Source organism: Bufo gargarizans, chromosome 10, assembly GCF_014858855.1.
Source record: "Bufo gargarizans isolate SCDJY-AF-19 chromosome 10, ASM1485885v1, whole genome shotgun sequence".
Taxonomy (NCBI): domain Eukaryota; kingdom Metazoa; phylum Chordata; class Amphibia; order Anura; family Bufonidae; genus Bufo; species Bufo gargarizans.
In genome coordinates, this window is record NC_058089.1 from 122939463 (window position 1) to 122957116 (window position 17654).

At 50.6% G+C, this 17654-nt stretch overlaps 1 protein-coding gene across 1 annotated transcript in view; it reads right to left on the reverse strand.

The window, feature by feature from the left end:
- The window catches only part of GAS8 (growth arrest specific 8), a 36029-nt gene extending 23718 nt beyond the window's left edge, over positions 1–12311 (reverse strand). Inside the window, exons 1-3 of the mRNA XM_044270690.1 lie at positions 12178–12311; positions 7018–7119; positions 6677–6874 (exon numbers count right to left, since the gene is read on the reverse strand). Of these exons, the coding sequence (XP_044126625.1) occupies positions 6677–6874; positions 7018–7119; positions 12178–12180 (303 nt within the window). The 5' untranslated portion in view covers positions 12181–12311. The remainder of the gene's footprint in view (positions 1–6676; positions 6875–7017; positions 7120–12177) is intronic.
- Between the last annotated feature and the right edge of the window lie 5343 nt (positions 12312–17654).

A 17654-nucleotide genomic window follows, 5' to 3' on the forward strand; every position in this document is an offset into this window, starting at 1 on the left:
AAAGGGGTTTAATGTGCCACAAAAAAGGTCTCGGGTCTTTGCTCTGACTCGCAGGAGCGCTCCTTCAATACTCTTTCTTCAAGAGACACATTTTAAGGCTCATAAAATACCCAAATTACAATACTCCCCCTTTAACCAATGGTACCATAGTTGTAATGGGTCTCAGGCCTCCAGGGGTGTAAGCATCGCCCTTAAAAAGGGCCTGGCTTTCACATGCCTTCAATCCAGCGAGGAGCCGAACGGCAGATTTATATTCGTGAAGGGGAGACTAGATGATACTCCTATTACTCTGGCGAATGTATATGCCCCTAACAAAGGTCAAGTGAAGTGGTTATTTAATACTATTCAACGGAAGGGATGGTGGTGCTCGGTGGAGATTTTAGTGTCACTCCTAATCCCTTATTGGATTCATCTACCGCACAATCTGCCGTCTCCTTCGCCGACTGGAGCAAACTGAAGGCCTACCTGGACGGTCTCCACCTGGTGGACACATGGAGAACGCTCCATCCAGAAGCTAAAGGTTTCTAATTTTTCTCGCATGTACATCACTCTTACAGTCATACTGACTATTTATTTATTTCACAGGCATCGCAGTCAGTGGTGGGGTCCGCGGGCATAGAGTCGATCTCACTTTCAGACCAGGCACCTTACCCTACACATACCAACACCAGGTCGGAAAGCCTGGTCATAGAGACTTAATGAAACCCTCTTAAAAAGGGACGACGCCACGATCTCAGCATTAGGGGAGAAATGATCTGCGTATTCCAACACTAATACTACTCCAGACGTGTGGGAGGCTAAGGCCTACATCAGGGGAGAATTAATCGCATTAGGCACAGCAGTTTAAAAGAGGAGGTCACAAGGGGTCGACTCTTTGCTATCCTGGATCTCATCACTAGAAAAAACGCATAAGCGATCGCTAGCCGTTTCGCAACTCACACAGTTAACTGACCTAAGAGTCCAACTTAAGGATCTCTTAGCCTCCAGATTTGCGAAAGGGGTAATGTACTCCAAGCAACGGATATATGCTCATGGGGATGGGGGGGGGGGGGGGGGAAGAGATAGTGTCTGCTTTTCTTAAAGGCCCACTTGCCCACTTGCCCGCTCACACGTCGCTTCTATCAGATCTCCCACAGATGCCCTGCTGCATCAAACTGATGAGATTGCCTCTCAATTTTCAAACTTCTATGGCCAATTATATTATCCAAACATAAACGAGTTCCCAGAGGAAAGGGAAAACGAGAACAAGAGATATCGGAGATCGTTGGAGGATTCCTTCATGTTATTAGAGCCAATTACCATGACAGAAAATCCACAGGCAATGTCGTCAACACCAGTAGGTAAATGTCCAGGCCCAGACGGTCTTCCCATGATCTACTATAAGAAATTTCAGCACATTTTAATACCCCACTTTCAATCCCTTTGTCAGCCACTACTAAAAGGCGGGGAACTCCCCAGACAGGCTCCGGAGGCGCGTATCGTAGTGCTACCACTGCAGTAGATACCGCTCTATTTCACTCCTAAACTGCGATGTCAAGTTGTGGGCCAACATTTTAGCTAGCCGCTTACAGACATTCCTCCCCTCTTTGGTACACAAAGAACAAATCAGCTAGAGAAGGACAATGCTAATAGTGTTAAATGCCAATCATTTTGCTAAATCTTCCAAGATCCCTATGGTCATTCTCGGCACGGACGCTAAGAAGGCCTTTGACAGAATAGATTGGACCTTTAAGAAGAAGACATTGCTTAAATTTGGACTACCTCCCCCGTTTCTTCAGTCCATTTTCTCCCTGTACACATCCTCAATCACCAAAGGTCAAAGTCAATAATCTGTTGTCCCCAGCATTTAGTATAATAAATGGTACACGACACGGGTGTCCTCTCTCTCTCCCAGCCTTTTTGTCCTGTGATTCAAGCAATAAGACAACACCCCCACATTAGAGGACTACAATCCCTATCAGGAATTCATACAGCAGCTGCATTTGCAGCCGACCTCCTTATATTCATCACGAACCCAACTCAGGCCTTCCCTTGTGTATTGCCCTGATTTCAAATTTTTGGGCGATTTTCCAACTTTAAAATAAATCTTGGGAAGTCTGAGGTCCTTAACATATCCTTGGACGGGGAGGAGGCAAAGCAACTGGTGGCTTCCACTCCCTTTGCGTGGCAAAGCACTTCCGTAACTTATTTGGGCCTGAAGGTACCAGATGACCTTTCTTAGATTAAAGCTGGGCTGCAGCTCTCGCTGCTCCACATCTTGTCTCAGACAGGACCCAAAATACAGAGGAATCCTATTCATCGTCTCTCTAGCAACAACTACAGCCCATCAGAAATTGTGAATCGCTTTAGATGGCCGAGATTTTAATTGGACGTGGACTGATCATCCCTAGCCTGCTAGGAGCTGACCTCGGACCTTGAAATTCTTCACAACTTCCTTCAACCTTCAGCTCCTGCTCGTTTCTGCAAGTAGCGGAAACAGAAAAAACATCTTGTGCACCTTTCGTGTTACAGGACTGTCTCTCTTTCTACATCTATTCTTAAATTTTTAAATTTAAAAACAAGGAACGGTTTTAAACACCTTTGGAGCATCTCCCTGTCCCTGAGAATTGCAGCTTGTAAAGACCCCTCTGATCTCAGCAGGACGCCTATCAGCCGTCCAATGTCAGCACTCAGATACACATCCGAAATGCTTATCAGTATTGCAACTTCTTTGACAAAGGAACTTCTACAAATTGACCCTGCTTTAATTATCCCATTAAAAATCCCTTGGGATTCTAAAGAAAACAAGTCGAGGAAAGCGAGGAAAACGAGCAGGCACTCATAATGGTGTTACAAAGGCAAAGCAATCTTCATATATCACCAAAACAACATCAATTACACTCCAGAATGCAGGCCGCAGCCGGCCAGGAACACAGGCTTCAAAGTTAAGGCAAACTACATTAAAGCAGTACTCCGCAATGCCAGATCTATTAACAAAACAGCAGTTATTCACGACCCAATAGAAGCCTCAGATCTAGCTTTAATTACGGAGACGTGGCTGGATCAGAACTCGGGAGCCACTCTGGAAGCTGCTGTGCCAGCCAACTAGTCGGTGTTACACTGCGAGAGGCAAGACATGAACATTGAACCCCTCGCTGTGACCCCCACCCAATGTCTGGCAGCAGAAAAACAAACATACTGCTGGTCTACCGCCCCCCTGGTGATGGCCACACTTTGGACCTCATATTCCATTCAGAACTTTTAATATCCAATGTGGAAATTGATCCAGACCACCATTCAATCCACTTCTCCCTTACAGAACCAGCCAAAAAACACCAAGTAAAAGAACTAATAAAATACCGTTCCTTGAAAGGTCTGTCACCCCAACACCTTCAGAACACCCTCAATCTTGATGAACTGACAGATCACAACTTAGGCCTTGAATCCATGGTCCTCAAATATATAACCACTATGCCTCAGCTGCTTTTGACTCCATTACGCATTAAACGTTCCGCACCATTACATCACACTCGCTGGTTTGACAACTCTGTAAAGGAACTGAAGAAAGAGGGGCGCAGACTGGAACGAAAATGGCGCAAACATCAGTCCTCCGAAGACAAACATTCCCTAATTGCGCACCTGAAAGACACTGATCAACAAGAAAAAGTCCTTATTCCTGTCTCAGGAGATTGCTAATCACCAGAGGAAACTGACCACAAGAAAGATATACCAAAAGAAACTTGGATTATATTTTGACTACTGAGAACTGGTCCCATCCGAAACTCTGTCTATCCTTGACCCGGTAACGTATACTGTGCTTACTGCTCATGATATTAATAAGATATTTCTCTCGGTATACAGCCAAGAGTTCCCATACTGTGGGGATATATAGTCTTAGGCGCCTCCATAATGCTGATTATTCTCTTAGCAAAGATGCATATTGCTAATGGAAGATCTGGCATTATTTGAAGAGAGGACTAAACCCTTGGAAAGTTATATTCCGCAGCCTGATCGCCGAGCTAGTTATTGAAAAGGCTGTCTATCTCCAACTTGAAGCCAGGCTCTCAAGGAACAGCGTCCTTGACCCTCTTCAATCTGGCTTCAGAAAACACCACAGCTGTGACACAGCCCTCGCCCAGATCTGCAATGATCTGCTCATGGCAAGAGACAAGGCCAATGTTCCATCCTGATTTTGCTCGACCTCTCAGCGGCTTTTGACAGAGTTGATCACAAAATCTTCCTTAACAGGCTACAAGAGTACTGTGGCATGGATGCCTAGCTCTCCAGTGGTTCAACTCCTTCCTGGCTGGCAGAATCAAAGGGTATCCTTGGGGGCCTTCCTCTCCAACCCTAGACCACTAAAATACGGTGTACCCCAGGGCGCGATACTATCCCCTTTACTGTTCACCATATACATGCTGCCACTTGGAAAAATCGTACAAAAACATGGCCTGACCCACCACTGCTATGCGGATGACCCCCAGCTATATTTATCTTTCACACCTGGCGTCACAGACCCTACCCCACAAATAAATGCGTGCTTAGCGGAGCTTCAGGAGTGGCTGAATGGTAACTGGCTAAAACCAAATGCTGACAAAACTGAGGTTCTTGTTCTGGGAGGTCAGCGCTCGGCAGCAATGCAGCCCCAGTCTCAGCCAGCACCGCTAAGGATAGCGAGCTCAGACCTGAACAAATCGGACTTTGTGCGCAGCTCGGGCGTCTTGATTGTTGGGGAATTAAGCTTCAGGAATCAAATCTCAGCTGTTGTAAAAACTTTCCTTCTTTCACCTAAGGAACATTGCAAAAATTAAACACCTCATACCTCCAGCAGATCTCCCAAACCTTATTCATGCCTTCATCACATCATGGTTGGACTTCTGCAATGTTCTCTTATACAGGCCTTCCAAACAGATTAAATGGAGACATCTGTTTAAGATTTGCAAGGATTTGAATGTCAATAAGCCAATCAAGGCCCTGGATACCTGATGGACTTGTTGCAACTGCAGGGGTATTGGCCTTCCAGACCTAAAGATATATTATACTGCCATACAATTACAACGCTGGCTGGACATTAATACGTATGCTGGCGGCTCCTTGTCTGCTTTGTTGGAGAGAGATGGAATGTGTAAAACATCTTTGCTTCTAATGTGGTCAAAGCCACAAATGCATCGGTCATTGGTCATCACAAATGTCCTAACCAGGGGTCCTCTACAGACCTGGCGCGGGATACGGAATCGCCCAGCTATCGCACAATTCCCTTCCCCAGCAGGCTCTTTGCCGTACATGACTGGGGACTCATTACCTCCGCTACATACTAGGGGTCTACAGGAGAACTCGTATAAAACAATAGCCAGATGGTACAGAACCCCTGTATACCTATACATGAGGGGAATTGTGGATAGTGGTGTTTGGTGGAGACAGGAACAACTTCACATATATGGTGGTCTTGTGAAAGAATCAAACCTTTCTGGGGCGAAGTGGAGGGGACGATCAATATGGTCTACACATTAACGCCGAATTTGGTATTATTATGGCAAGATACAACTTCCTTCAAACCTTGTAAATCGGCCCTAGCCACATACCTTATTCTTGCGGCCAAAATGTTGATACCGTTACATTGGTTGAGCCCCTCTCCTCCCTCCCAGTGAGAATGGTTAACCAAAGTAGACCAGATATGTAGGCTTGAAGAACTTACCTCCCGGATTGAACGCAAACACGAACATTTCTTACGTATTTGGTTACCTAGTGTATTTTTCACATTTGAATCTACCTGGGATTGTGGTCATAATAATGTATGTCACGGAATCCCATCATTGGGTGTGTCTAGTCACTTACCTTGTCTCCCGGAGGATCCTCCCCCGCGATATTGTCTTCTTTATTAGGTTTATTTATTATAGACTAAGACGATCTATTGCACTGGTCTGCCTTTAATTTCCACAATGGAATAAGGAGTTCTGATAGGCCAGTTCATCCTCAACAGTCAACAACTAATTGGACGTGGCGTCACTTCCAAGGACTCAACGCATCTGGTGGCAATGGGGCAGTTTTAAGTAAACTACAATGCTATGTAGTTCATTGGCCACCTGCGACCGGCTATTTGTTGTGGTCATAGCCATCTGTACCTTATATTTAATAAAAATAAATTTATGAAAAACAAAAGAAAGTCTATGGAAAGGACTCGATTCCATCTCCTGCAGCGAGGAGAGAGTATACCATGCCATGCATACCGGGATCACCCATACTCATGGGTGATCCCGGCACTCAGACTCCCACCGATCAAAACCTTTCTGAAAACTCTTGATCTTTTAAAGCAGCTCTGTCAGCATGATTAACCCTATCAAACCAGACGTACTGCCTGGTAGGGTTGATCCTGCCGATTAAAACGATACCTTTCTTTTGTCTGTATGCTAAACAGCTGCAGAGATATCTGCGTTTCATTCATACGCAAATGAGCAAGTTGGAGCACCAGGAGGCGGGGCTGAATCCTTGGAGCACTGTAACACCCCCTGTGCTCTGCACACTCCCCCTCCCCTTGATTGACAGGGCTAGACATCAGCATGGTGAGGGCAGAGCTGTGTCCTAGCATCTACATACCACATACACTATGTTCAGTAGCATTACCAGAACGAGAAGAGTGGATTTCTAGGTTGCTCTGACATAATGAGAGCTTCTTGAATTCCCCGGTCACACTTCATACCTTGATTTCCACCTGATGTCGCTCCTCCGCCTCCTCCATCTCGCGGTCCTTATTACGGAGTTCAGACTTCTTCTCTTCCAGCTGGCGGCGGGTGATCTCCCAGAAAGTGTGGATCTTGTCTCGCTCAAGCTGGAAGTAGTTTCTCTCCTCTCGTTCTCGGTCCAGCTCCTCCCGCAGACGCACAATGTGCTCCTCCAGCTAAAAGACTCCACACAATCAGTACATCAGAGGAGGGTAAAAGTATATGTCTAAGCAGAACAACTGCCCCCCAACCACCCCCTGATAAAAAGAGAAAGTATGAGTGGCCCTAAAAATCAAGAAATACCTGCCCCCTCTATTACCTGTTCCTTGCTCATTTCTTCCGTGGCCAATCCATCTACAAACCCGGGGCTCTTCTTCCCCTTGGCAGACTTCTTCTTCGGTGATGCTTTCTTTTTCGGTGGCTGAAAAACAGAGAGCAAGACGTCACCTAGAGCCCAATACTGGAGAGAGAGCGAGACGTCACCTAGAGCCCCATACTGGAGAGAGAGCGAGACGTCACCTAGAGCCCCATACTGGAGAGAGAGCACGAAGTCACCTAGAGCCCCATACTGGAGAGAGAGCGAGACGTCACCTAGAGCCCCATACTGGAGAGAGAGCGAGACGTCACCTAGAGCCCAATACTGGAGAGAGAGCGAGACGTCACCTAGAGCCCCATACTGGAGAGAGAGCGAGACGTCACCTAGAGCCCCATACTGGAGAGAGAGCGAGACGTCACCTAGAGCCCAATACTGGAGAGAGAGCGAGACGTCACCTAGAGCCCCATACTGGAGAGAGAGCACAAAGTCACCTAGAGCCCCATACTGGAGAGAGAGCGAGACGTCACCTAGAGCCCCATACTGGAGAGAGAGCGAGACGTCACCTAGAGCCCAATACTGGAGAGAGAGCCAGACGTCACCTAGAGCCCCATACTGGAGAGAGAGCGAGACGTCACCTAGAGCCCCATACTGGAGAGAGAGCACAAAGTCACCTAGAGCCCCATACTGGAGAGAGAGCGAGACGTCACCTAGAGCCCCATACTGGAGAGAGAGCGAGACGTCAACTAGAGCCCAATACTGGAGAGAGAGCGAGACGTCACCTAGAGCCCCATACTGGAGAGAGAGCGAGACGTCACCTAGAGCCCCATACTGGAGAGAGAGCACAAAGTCACCTAGAGCCCCATACTGGAGAGAGCGCGAGACGTCACCTAGAGCCCAATACTGGAGAGAGAGCAAGACGTCACCTAGAGCCCCATACTGGAGAGAGAGAGAGAGAGAGAGAGACGTCCCCTAGAGACCCATACTGGAGAGAGAGCAAGACGTCACCTAGAGCCCCATACTGGAGAGAGAGAGAGAGAGAGAGAGACGTCCCCTAGAGACCCATACTGGCGAGAGAGCACGAAGTCACCTAGAGCCCCATACTGGCGAGAGAGCACGAAGTCACCTGGGGCCCCATACTGGCAAAAGAGCAAGGCGTCCCCTAGAGCCCCATACTGGCGAGAGAGCGAGACGTCACCTAGAGCCCCATACTGGAGAGAGAGCACAAAGTCACCTAGAGCCCCATACTGGCGAGAGAGCAAGACCTCACCTAGAGCCCCATACTGGAGAGAGAGCGAGATGTCACCTGGAGCCCCATACTGGAGAGAGAGAGCACAAAGTCACCTAGAGCGCCATACTGGCGAGAGAGCAAGACGTCACCTAGAGCGCCATACTGGCGAGAGAGCAAGACGTCACCTAGAGCCCCATACTGGCGAGAGAGCAAGACGTCACCTAGAGCCCCATAATGCAGAGAGAGCAAGACGTCACCTAGAGCGCCATACTGGCGAGAGAGCAAGACGTCACCTAGAGCCCCATACTGGCGAGAGAGCAAGACGTCACTTAGAGCCCCATAATGCAGAGAGAGCAAGACGTCACCTAGAGCCCCATACTGGCGAGAGAGCGAGACGTCACCTAGAGCCCCATACTGGCGAGAGAGCGAGACGTTACCTAGAGCCCTATACTGGCGAGAGAGCACGAAGTCACCTAGAGCCCTATACTGGCGAGAGAGCATGAAGTCACCTAGAGCCCCATACTGGAGAGAGAGCAAGACGTCACCTAGGGCCCCATAATGGCGAGAGAGCATGAAGTCACCTAGAGCCCCATACTGGAGAGAGAGCAAGACGTCACCTAGGGCCCCATACTGGAGAGAGAGCACAAAGTCACCTAGAGCCCCATGTTGGAGAGGGAGCAAGACGTCACCTAGAGCCCCATACTGGAGAGGGAGCAGGACGTCACCTAGAGCCCCATACTGGAGAAGGAGCAATACGTCACCTAGAGCCCCATACTGGAGAGGGAGCAGGATATCACCTAGAACCCCATACTGGAGAGAGAGCAAGCCGTCACCTAGAGTCCCATACTGCAGAGAGAGGGCGAGACGTCACCTAGAGTCCCATACTGTAGAGAGAGCACAAAGTCACCTAGAGCCCCACACTGGCAAGAGAGCAAGACGTCACCCAGAGCCCCATACTGGAGAAGGAGCAAGACGTCACCTAGAGCCCCATACTGGCGAGAGAGCAAGTCGTCACCTAGAGCCCCATACTGGAGTGAGAGCAAGAAGTCACCTGGAGCCCCATACTGGAGAGAGAGCAAGACGTCACCTAGAGCCCCATACTGGAGAGAGAGCAAGACGTCACCTAGAGCCCCATACTGGAGAGAGAGCACAAAGTCATCTGGAGCCCCATACTGGCGAGAGAGCAAGACGTCACCTAGAGCCCATACTGGAGAGAGGGCACAAAGTCACCTAGAGCCCATACTGGAGAGAGGGCACAAAATCACCTAGAGCCCCATACTGGCGAGAGTGCACAAAGTCATCTGGAGCCCCCATACTGGCGAGAGTGCACAAAGTCATCTGGAGCCCCCATACTGGCGAGAGAGCAAGATGTCACCTAGAGCCCCATACTGGAGAGAGAGCGAGACGTCACCTAGAGCCCCATACTAGAGAGAGAGCACAAAGTCACCTCGAGCCCCATACTGGCGAGAGAGCAAGACGTCACCTAGAGCCCCATACTGCCGAGAGAGCAAGATGTCACCTGGAGCCCTATACTGTCGAGGAAGTAAGACGTCACCTAGAGCTCCATACTGGAGAGGGGGCAGGACATCACCTAGAACCCCATACTGGAAAGACAGCAAGACGTCACCTAGAGTCCCATACTCCAGAGAGGGAGCGAGACGTCACATAGAGTCCCATACTGCAGAGAGAGAGCAAGACGTCACCTAGAGCCCCATACTGGCGAGAGAGCAAAACGTCACCTAGAGCCCCATACTGCCGATGGAGCAAGACGTCACCTGGAGCCACATACTGCCGAGGGAGCAAGACGTCACCTAGAGCCACATACTGCCGTGGGAGCAAGACGTCACCTAGAGCCCCATACTGGAGAGAGAGCAAGACGTCACCTAGAGTCCCATACTGTAGAGAGAGCAAGAAGTCACCTAGAGCCCCATACTGGCGAGAGAGCAAGACGTCACCTAGAGCCCCATACTGGAGAAGGAGCAAGATGTCACCTAGAGCCCCATACTGGAGAAGGAGCAAGACGTCACCTAGAGCCCCATACTGGCGGGAGAGCAAGACGTCACCTAGAGCCCCATACTGGAGAAGGAGCAAGACGTCACCTAGAGCCCTATACTGGAGAGGGAGCAAGACATCACCTAGAGCCCCATACTGGAGAGAGAGCGAGACGTCACCTGGAGCCCCATACTGGAGAGAGAGCAGGACGTCACCTGGAGCCCTATACTGCCGAGGGAGCAAGACGTCACCTAGAGCGCCATACTGGCGAGAGAGCAAGACGTCACCTAGAGCCCCATACTGGCGAGAGAGCAAGACGTCACCTAGAGCCCCATAATGCAGAGAGAGCAAGACGTCACCTAGAGCGCCATACTGGCGAGAGAGCAAGACGTCACCTAGAGCCCCATACTGGCGAGAGAGCAAGACGTCATCTAGAGCCCCATAATGCAGAGAGAGCAAGACGTCACCTAGAGCCCCATACTGGCGAGAGAGCGAGACGTCACCTAGAGCCCCATACTGGAGAGAGAGCAAGACGTCACCTAGAGCCCCATACTGGCGAGACAGCAAGACGTCACCTAGAGCCCCATACTGGCGAGAGAGCAAGACGTCACCTAGAGCCCCATACTAGAGAAGGAGCAAGACGTCACCTGGAGCCCCATACTGGAGAGAGAGCGAGACGTCACCTGGAGCCCCATACTGGAGAGCAGCGAGACAATTAGAAGGATTCCAATGTTATAATACATTTAATGTGGACCTCTAGATGCCATCTTCTGCCTCAGCTGCCATGGACTCCACTGCACATTGGGCGGCTACAACCCGTGCACGATACAGTCTGGGAACTGTATGGCTGGCACAGCGGCTCATTGGGCAGTAGCATCTCTCCGGCATCAGAATATGGAGGGGACACGATATTAGAAATAACACGGCTGCTTTCTTCCAGAAACACACTGGTCTGGGAGCGATGATCTGCGATGTTGGCAGAGTATCCCCCGGTATAAGGAGGGTCTGCAGGTCACGGCTGAGCCCCCGGTATAAGGAGGGTCTGCAGGTCACGGCTGAGCCCCCGGTATAAGGAGGGTCTGCAGGTCACAGTATAAGGAGGGTCTGCAGGTCACAGTATAAGGAGGGTCTGCAGGTCACAGTATAAGGAGGGTCTGCAGGTCACAGCTGAGCCCCCTGTATAAGGAGGGTCTGCAGGTCACGGCTGAGCCCCCGGTATAAGGAGGGTCCGCAGGTCACGGCTGAGCCCCCGGTATAAGGAGGGTCTGCAGGTCACGGCTGAGCCCCCGGTATAAGGAGGGTCTGCAGGTCACGGCTGAGCCCCCTGTATAAGGAGGGTCCGCAGGTCACAGTATAAGGAGGGTCTGCAGGTCACGGCTGAGCCCCCAGTATAAGGAGGGTCTGCAGGTCACGGCTGAGCCCCCTGTATAAGGAGGGTCCGCAGGTCACGGCTGAGCCCCAGGTAGGAGGAGGGTCTGCAGGTCACGGCTGAGCCCCCTGTATAAGGAGGGTCCGCAGGTCACGGCTGAGCCCCCGGTATAAGGAGGGTCCGCAGGTCACGGCTGAGCCCCAGGTAGGAGGAGGGTCTGCAGGTTACGGCTGAGCCCCCGGTATAAGGAGGGTCCGCAGGTCACGGCTGAGCCCCCGGTATAAGGAGGGTCTGCAGGTCACGGCTGAGCCCCCGGTATAAGGAGGGTCCGCAGGTCACGGCTGAGCCCCCGGTATAAGGAGGGTCTGCTGGTCACGGCTGAGCCCCCGGTATAAGGAGGGTCCACTGGTCACGGCTGAGCCCCCGGTATAAGGAGGGTCTGCAGTTCACGGCTGAGCCCCAAGTATGAGGAGGGTCTCCAGCTGCAGGTCACAGTATAAGGAGGGTCTGCAGGTCACGGCTGAGCCCCCTGTATAAGGAGGGTCTGCAGGTCACGGCTAAGCCCCCTACTCACCATTCTGGTCCCTGCTTCTTCTTTCCCTCGGATACACAGTAACACAGTCTCCTGGCAACAAAGCCTCGCGAGATTTCACCGCAGCACGTCCGGTTTCTATAGAGACCGCGTACACAGTAACCAGGCCTGAGGCGGGGGGACCGGAGCTTGTAGTAGTCATACCAGTGTCTGCCTGTAGATGGCAGCACTGCAGTGTCTCTATGGGGAGGCTCGTGACTGGGAGCTGCTGCTTCATGTCATTTTGCTATAAATCTACTTCTCCTGAGAACATGGCGGCGCCGGCCCAAACCAGCCTCCAGTGTTATAGCTGCAGGAGACATGAGCGCACTCAGGCTTTTCCGTCTCACTGATGACATCTCACTAGGGGGGCCACCTGTCCCAACCAAAAATACTGGGGGCGTGGCTTCACACCGGGTGCTGTCATACTGTGACGCCCAATAATAGTAATGCCCCCAGTCTTAATAGTGCCCCCAGTCTAATGCCCCCCCAGTAGAAATAATGCCCCCATTAGTGCTTCCCAGTAAGAAAAATGCCCCCAGTAAGAGTAATACCCCCTTAATTGCCCCCCAGTAGGAATAATGCCCCCCATTAGTGCCCCAGGAATAATGCCCCCATTAGGAAAATTGCCCCTTTAGTGCCCCCAGTAAGAATAATGCCCCCCATTAGTGCCCCCCAGTGAGAATAATGCCCACATTAGTGAACCCAGTATTAATAATGCCCCCAGTAAGGATAATGCCCCCATTAGTGCCCCCAGTATTAATAATGCCCACATTAGTGCCCCCCAGTATTAATAATGCCCCCATTAGTGCCCCCAGTATTAATAATGCCCCCATTGGTGTCCCCTCCTCTGCTTTTGCAAAAATAAAGCACTCCCCTCCTCCATTTGCTTGTGCCCCGGTGAACAGGACAGGATCACAGCGTCGCGAGCAAATGGAGTCCCGTGCCCTGGCTGCGGTCAGCAGATCCCCCGATCCCAGGCTGTTTCATGTTCACCACTGCAGCCAATGACTGGCCTCAGCGCTGCGTGTCCCCTAGCGGCACATGACCCGCAGTGACATGCTGCCTGAGGTCACCGCTGAGTCATTGGTTGTAGCGGCGCGTGTGACGCCGTCTGTAGCACAAGCAGAAGTGAACAACCTGGAGGCCGAGAGATCACTGAGCGCAGCCAGGGCGCAGGAGCGGCGGGAATGAGATAACGCACGGGGCCAGCTACAAATACCTGAGGGATCCTGGACTACCCCTGTAAAGGGCATCTGTCAGCAGTATCAGCCCCACTCAGGAGTCTAGGAAAGTAGGGTGACGCCCCCTGTGGTGGGAGCCGTACTGGCAGCCATGTTGTTTCCCTTTGCCCCCCAGTGCTGGATGTAAAATCTAATCTGAGATCCTATTTTATTGGCATTTTTCGGACAGAGAACGAGTGACGGCCGATCATCCACTTCCCCTGAAAGTGACACCAAAGATCCTCCGGGGCAGAGGGGATTCTGCCGTATATGACTGCATAAGTCCTAGCGCCCCGACTTCCCCTTTAATGAATACAGACACATAGCAGGATGTCTGGCTCCTGAACCTGGCGGGGCCCCAGCATTTGGGAAAAGACGATTATTCCCCCTTTTCTACTTCTGTGGTTAGGTCTGGATTACGTTAGCTTCGTTTCTCCTCTATTAACCCTTTCATTAGCGATGAGAACCTTTTCTTTGTGTGCGTCTGTACGAAAAACTAAAGGGACTCTGTAATGATCTACATTAGTGGAGGGCTGCCTGGTGCCTGGGGGCCACATATTCACCCTGCAGCGTGCCGGCCCACAGGGGAGGTGTGGTGGCTGGAACAGAGCGAATGGGACTGGTGGCAATGAGGGTGGTTATAGTCCTCATGGTGACTAATCCCTTATCCAGCACTCTTCCAAAACCGCGGATGGAGGGGCAAAAACAGTCTTGCCCTCTGGGCACAGCGTGTATTTTTGGGGGGCCTCCTGCCCGGTGGTAGCTGGGGTGCCCTTGATGTCAAGTGAATGGGTAGAAGAGTGCAAGGCAGGAGTAGGGCCGGCGGATGGTGGAGGCAAGTTCTCCAGAAGGTTCAGTATAGGACAGCGATGGCTTACCTCCGGCATTCCAGCTGTGGTCAAACCACAACTCCCAGCATGCTCTATTCATTTCTATGGAGCCAAGCAAGTGTGCATCTTGGGAGTTGTAGTTTTACCACAGCTGGAGTGCTGGAGGTTAGCCATCACAGGTATAGGAGATAGGCAGTAGGATGTGTCTTCTAAGTCACTAGATACCACCGAAGGTGTCCAAGTCCTTGCTCTATATTTCTGCAGTTCCCAAACTGCCGAGTTCCGTCAAGAGTGTGGCGGGCGCCAGAAGCTACTAACCCTAACCATGTGCAGTAAAGTCCAAAGCTATAAGCGTGCGTTACCTTTCCTGTCCTTAAGGTCCAAGCACTTCTCCTTATGGTCCTCAGCCCTCTGCAATAAGTCAGTGCTTCTTTCCTCAGGTCTTCACTCTAAAAAAAACTTGCTTGGAACTCCCTACTACTCTAGCCAGGGGAAAATGGGGCCAGCTCACTACCCGGAAACTGTTACTAAAGGCTGCCAGTTAACTATTTCCTACCCATACATAGCCTTTCTGGATTGCGCATTGCAGTAAACATTCTAACAACATTAAAGTGAACAATGGCATTAACCCTTTAACAACTTTAGCAGCGAACCACCGGGTCACTGCACATCACCTTTCTGTAAGGCTCATTTAGCAGGAGCTATGGGGACAGTGAGACTTTAATGGACGCCGTGGCCTTCTCCCAGCTGCATGGGTGGGGCATATGCCTTTGCGTATAAAACGTGGCCTCTAACGGAGTCAAGGGCCACGTCTGAAGCCCCATAATGTGGTAGGTTGACACCACAGATCTCTATGATGCCCTAATGCAGGCATCCTCAAACTGCGGCCTTCCAGCTGTTGCAAAACTACAACTCCCAGCATGCCCGAACATCCTACAGGTATCGGCCTACAGCAGGGCATTGTGGGAGTTGTAGTTTTACAACAGCTGGAGGGCTGCAATTTGAGGATTCCTGGCCTAATGGGTACAACTTTCAAACTGTAGGTGGGTTGAGGTGTAGGTGACTGCCGATGTCTGGTCTGGGTGAATGTCAGGGTGGCACAGGCTTTGCTATATTGGGGGGTATTATAGACCGAGGTGTCACTTAAAGGTCCTGGGCCCAATGTGGAATCTGTAACAGAACCTCCACCTATCATGCGCCATGTATAGAATTCCTCTCTTCAGAGGTCACATCCCTTAATCGCAGACCATGCCCATTTGCATGGACGCAGCCGTGGCCCCTGTGTTTTGGGCCCCGGAGCAGAGTCTGATGACATAGTAGTATCCTGGGGCCAGACACAAGAAATGCCCATAAAGTGGTGCTTTCCCTTAGGTTTCTGTACCACCCGGACCCTGCTGTGCTGATGGGTGAGGGAGATATGCAGCAAACATGGGGCAGGACGGTGGAGACATTTTGATCTGGCACCCTCAATGTGTGCCCCCTGGTTCCACGCATACAGAAAATGTACGTAGATGCCGCAAGAGTACCGTACTGACCCATAGAAACAGAACATGTACGTAGATGCCGCTAGAGTGCCGTACTGACCCACAGAAGTAGAACATGTACGTAGATGCCGCTAGAGTGCCGTACTGACCTATAGACACAGAACATGTACGTAGATGCCGCTAGAGTATCGTATTGACCCATAGAAACAGAACATGTACATAGATGCCGCTAGAGTACCGTACTGACCCATAGAAACAGAAAATGTACGTAGATGCCGCTAGAGTACCGTACTGACCCATAGAAAGAGAAAATGTACGTAGATGCCGCTAGAGTATCGTATTGACCCATAGAAACAGAACATGTACGTAGATGCCGCTAGAGTGCCGTACTGACCCACAGAAGTAGAACATGTACGTAGATGCCGCTAGAGTGCCGTACTGACCTATAGACACAGAACATGTACGTAGATGCCGCTAGAGTATCGTATTGACCCACAGAAACAGAAAATGTACGTAGATGCCGCTAGAGTGCCGTACTGACCCATAGAAAGAGAAAATGTACGTAGATGCCGCTAGAGTATCGTATTGACCCATAGAAACAGAAAATGTACGTAGATGCCGCTAGAGTATCGTACTGACCCATAGAAACAGAACATGTACCTAGATGCCGCTAGAGTACCGTACTGACCCATAGAAACAGAACATGTACGTAGATGCCGCTAGAGTACCGTACTGACCCATAGAAACAGAACATGTACGTAGATGCCGCTAGAGTACCGTACTGACCCATAGAAACAGAACATGTACGTACATGTTGCTAGAGTACCGTACTGACCCATAGAAACAGAACATATATGTAGATGCCGCTACAGTACCATACTGACCCACAGAAACAGAACATGTACGTAGATGTCGCTAGAGTACCATACTGACCCATAGAAACAGAACATGTACGTAGATGCCGCTAGAGTACCGTACTGACCCACAGAAACAGAACATGTACATAGATGCCGCTAGAGTACCGTACTGACCCACAGAAACAGAACATGTACGTAGATGTCGCTAGAGTACCATACTGACCCATAGAAACAGAACATGTACGTAGATGCCGCTAGAGTACCGTACTGACCCACAGAAACAGAACATGTACGTAGATGCCGCTAGAGTACCGTACTGACCCATAGAAACAGAACATGTACGTAGATGCCGCTAGAGTGCCGTACTGACCCATAGACACAGAACATGTACGTAGATGTCGCTAGAGTACCATACTGACCCATAGAAACAGAACATGTACGTAGATGCCGCTAGAGTGCCGTACTGACCCATAGACACAGAACATATATGTAGATGCCGCTAGAGTACCGTACTGACCCACAGAAACAGAACATGTACGTAGATGCCGCTAGAGTACCGTACTGACCCATAGAAACAGAACATGTACGTAGATGCCGCTAGAGTGCCGTACTGACCCATAGACACAGAACATGTACGTAGATGCCGCTAGAGTACTGTACCGACCCACAGAAACAGGACATGAATGCATACTGCTTATAATGCACCTTGGCACCGGTATCGAGGGGGTATCACATGACCTTCACTGCCCAGCGGTAAAGGAGTTAAATGATGCCAGGCCTTGTAAAATCAGGTGACGACTGTGAAGAAGACTTGTCAGCTCTCACCTCTCCCAGTGCAGCCAACGCTTGTGACAATGTGTGATCAGACTCCTAATTCAGCCGCTTTCAGGACACCCCCCCCCCCCCCCCCTGAGCAGATCCCACAATTATTCCTCCTTCTCACAGAGAAACATCTGCCGGCTGTCAGATTGCTGGCATCACATTAGTATGGTTTACTGATCCCTTTTATATTGTCATCCTCCCAGTCTATAGGGGGCACATTTGTATGCCGTGGTCCTAGGCTGGAGGTGCCATGTTGGCATGCAC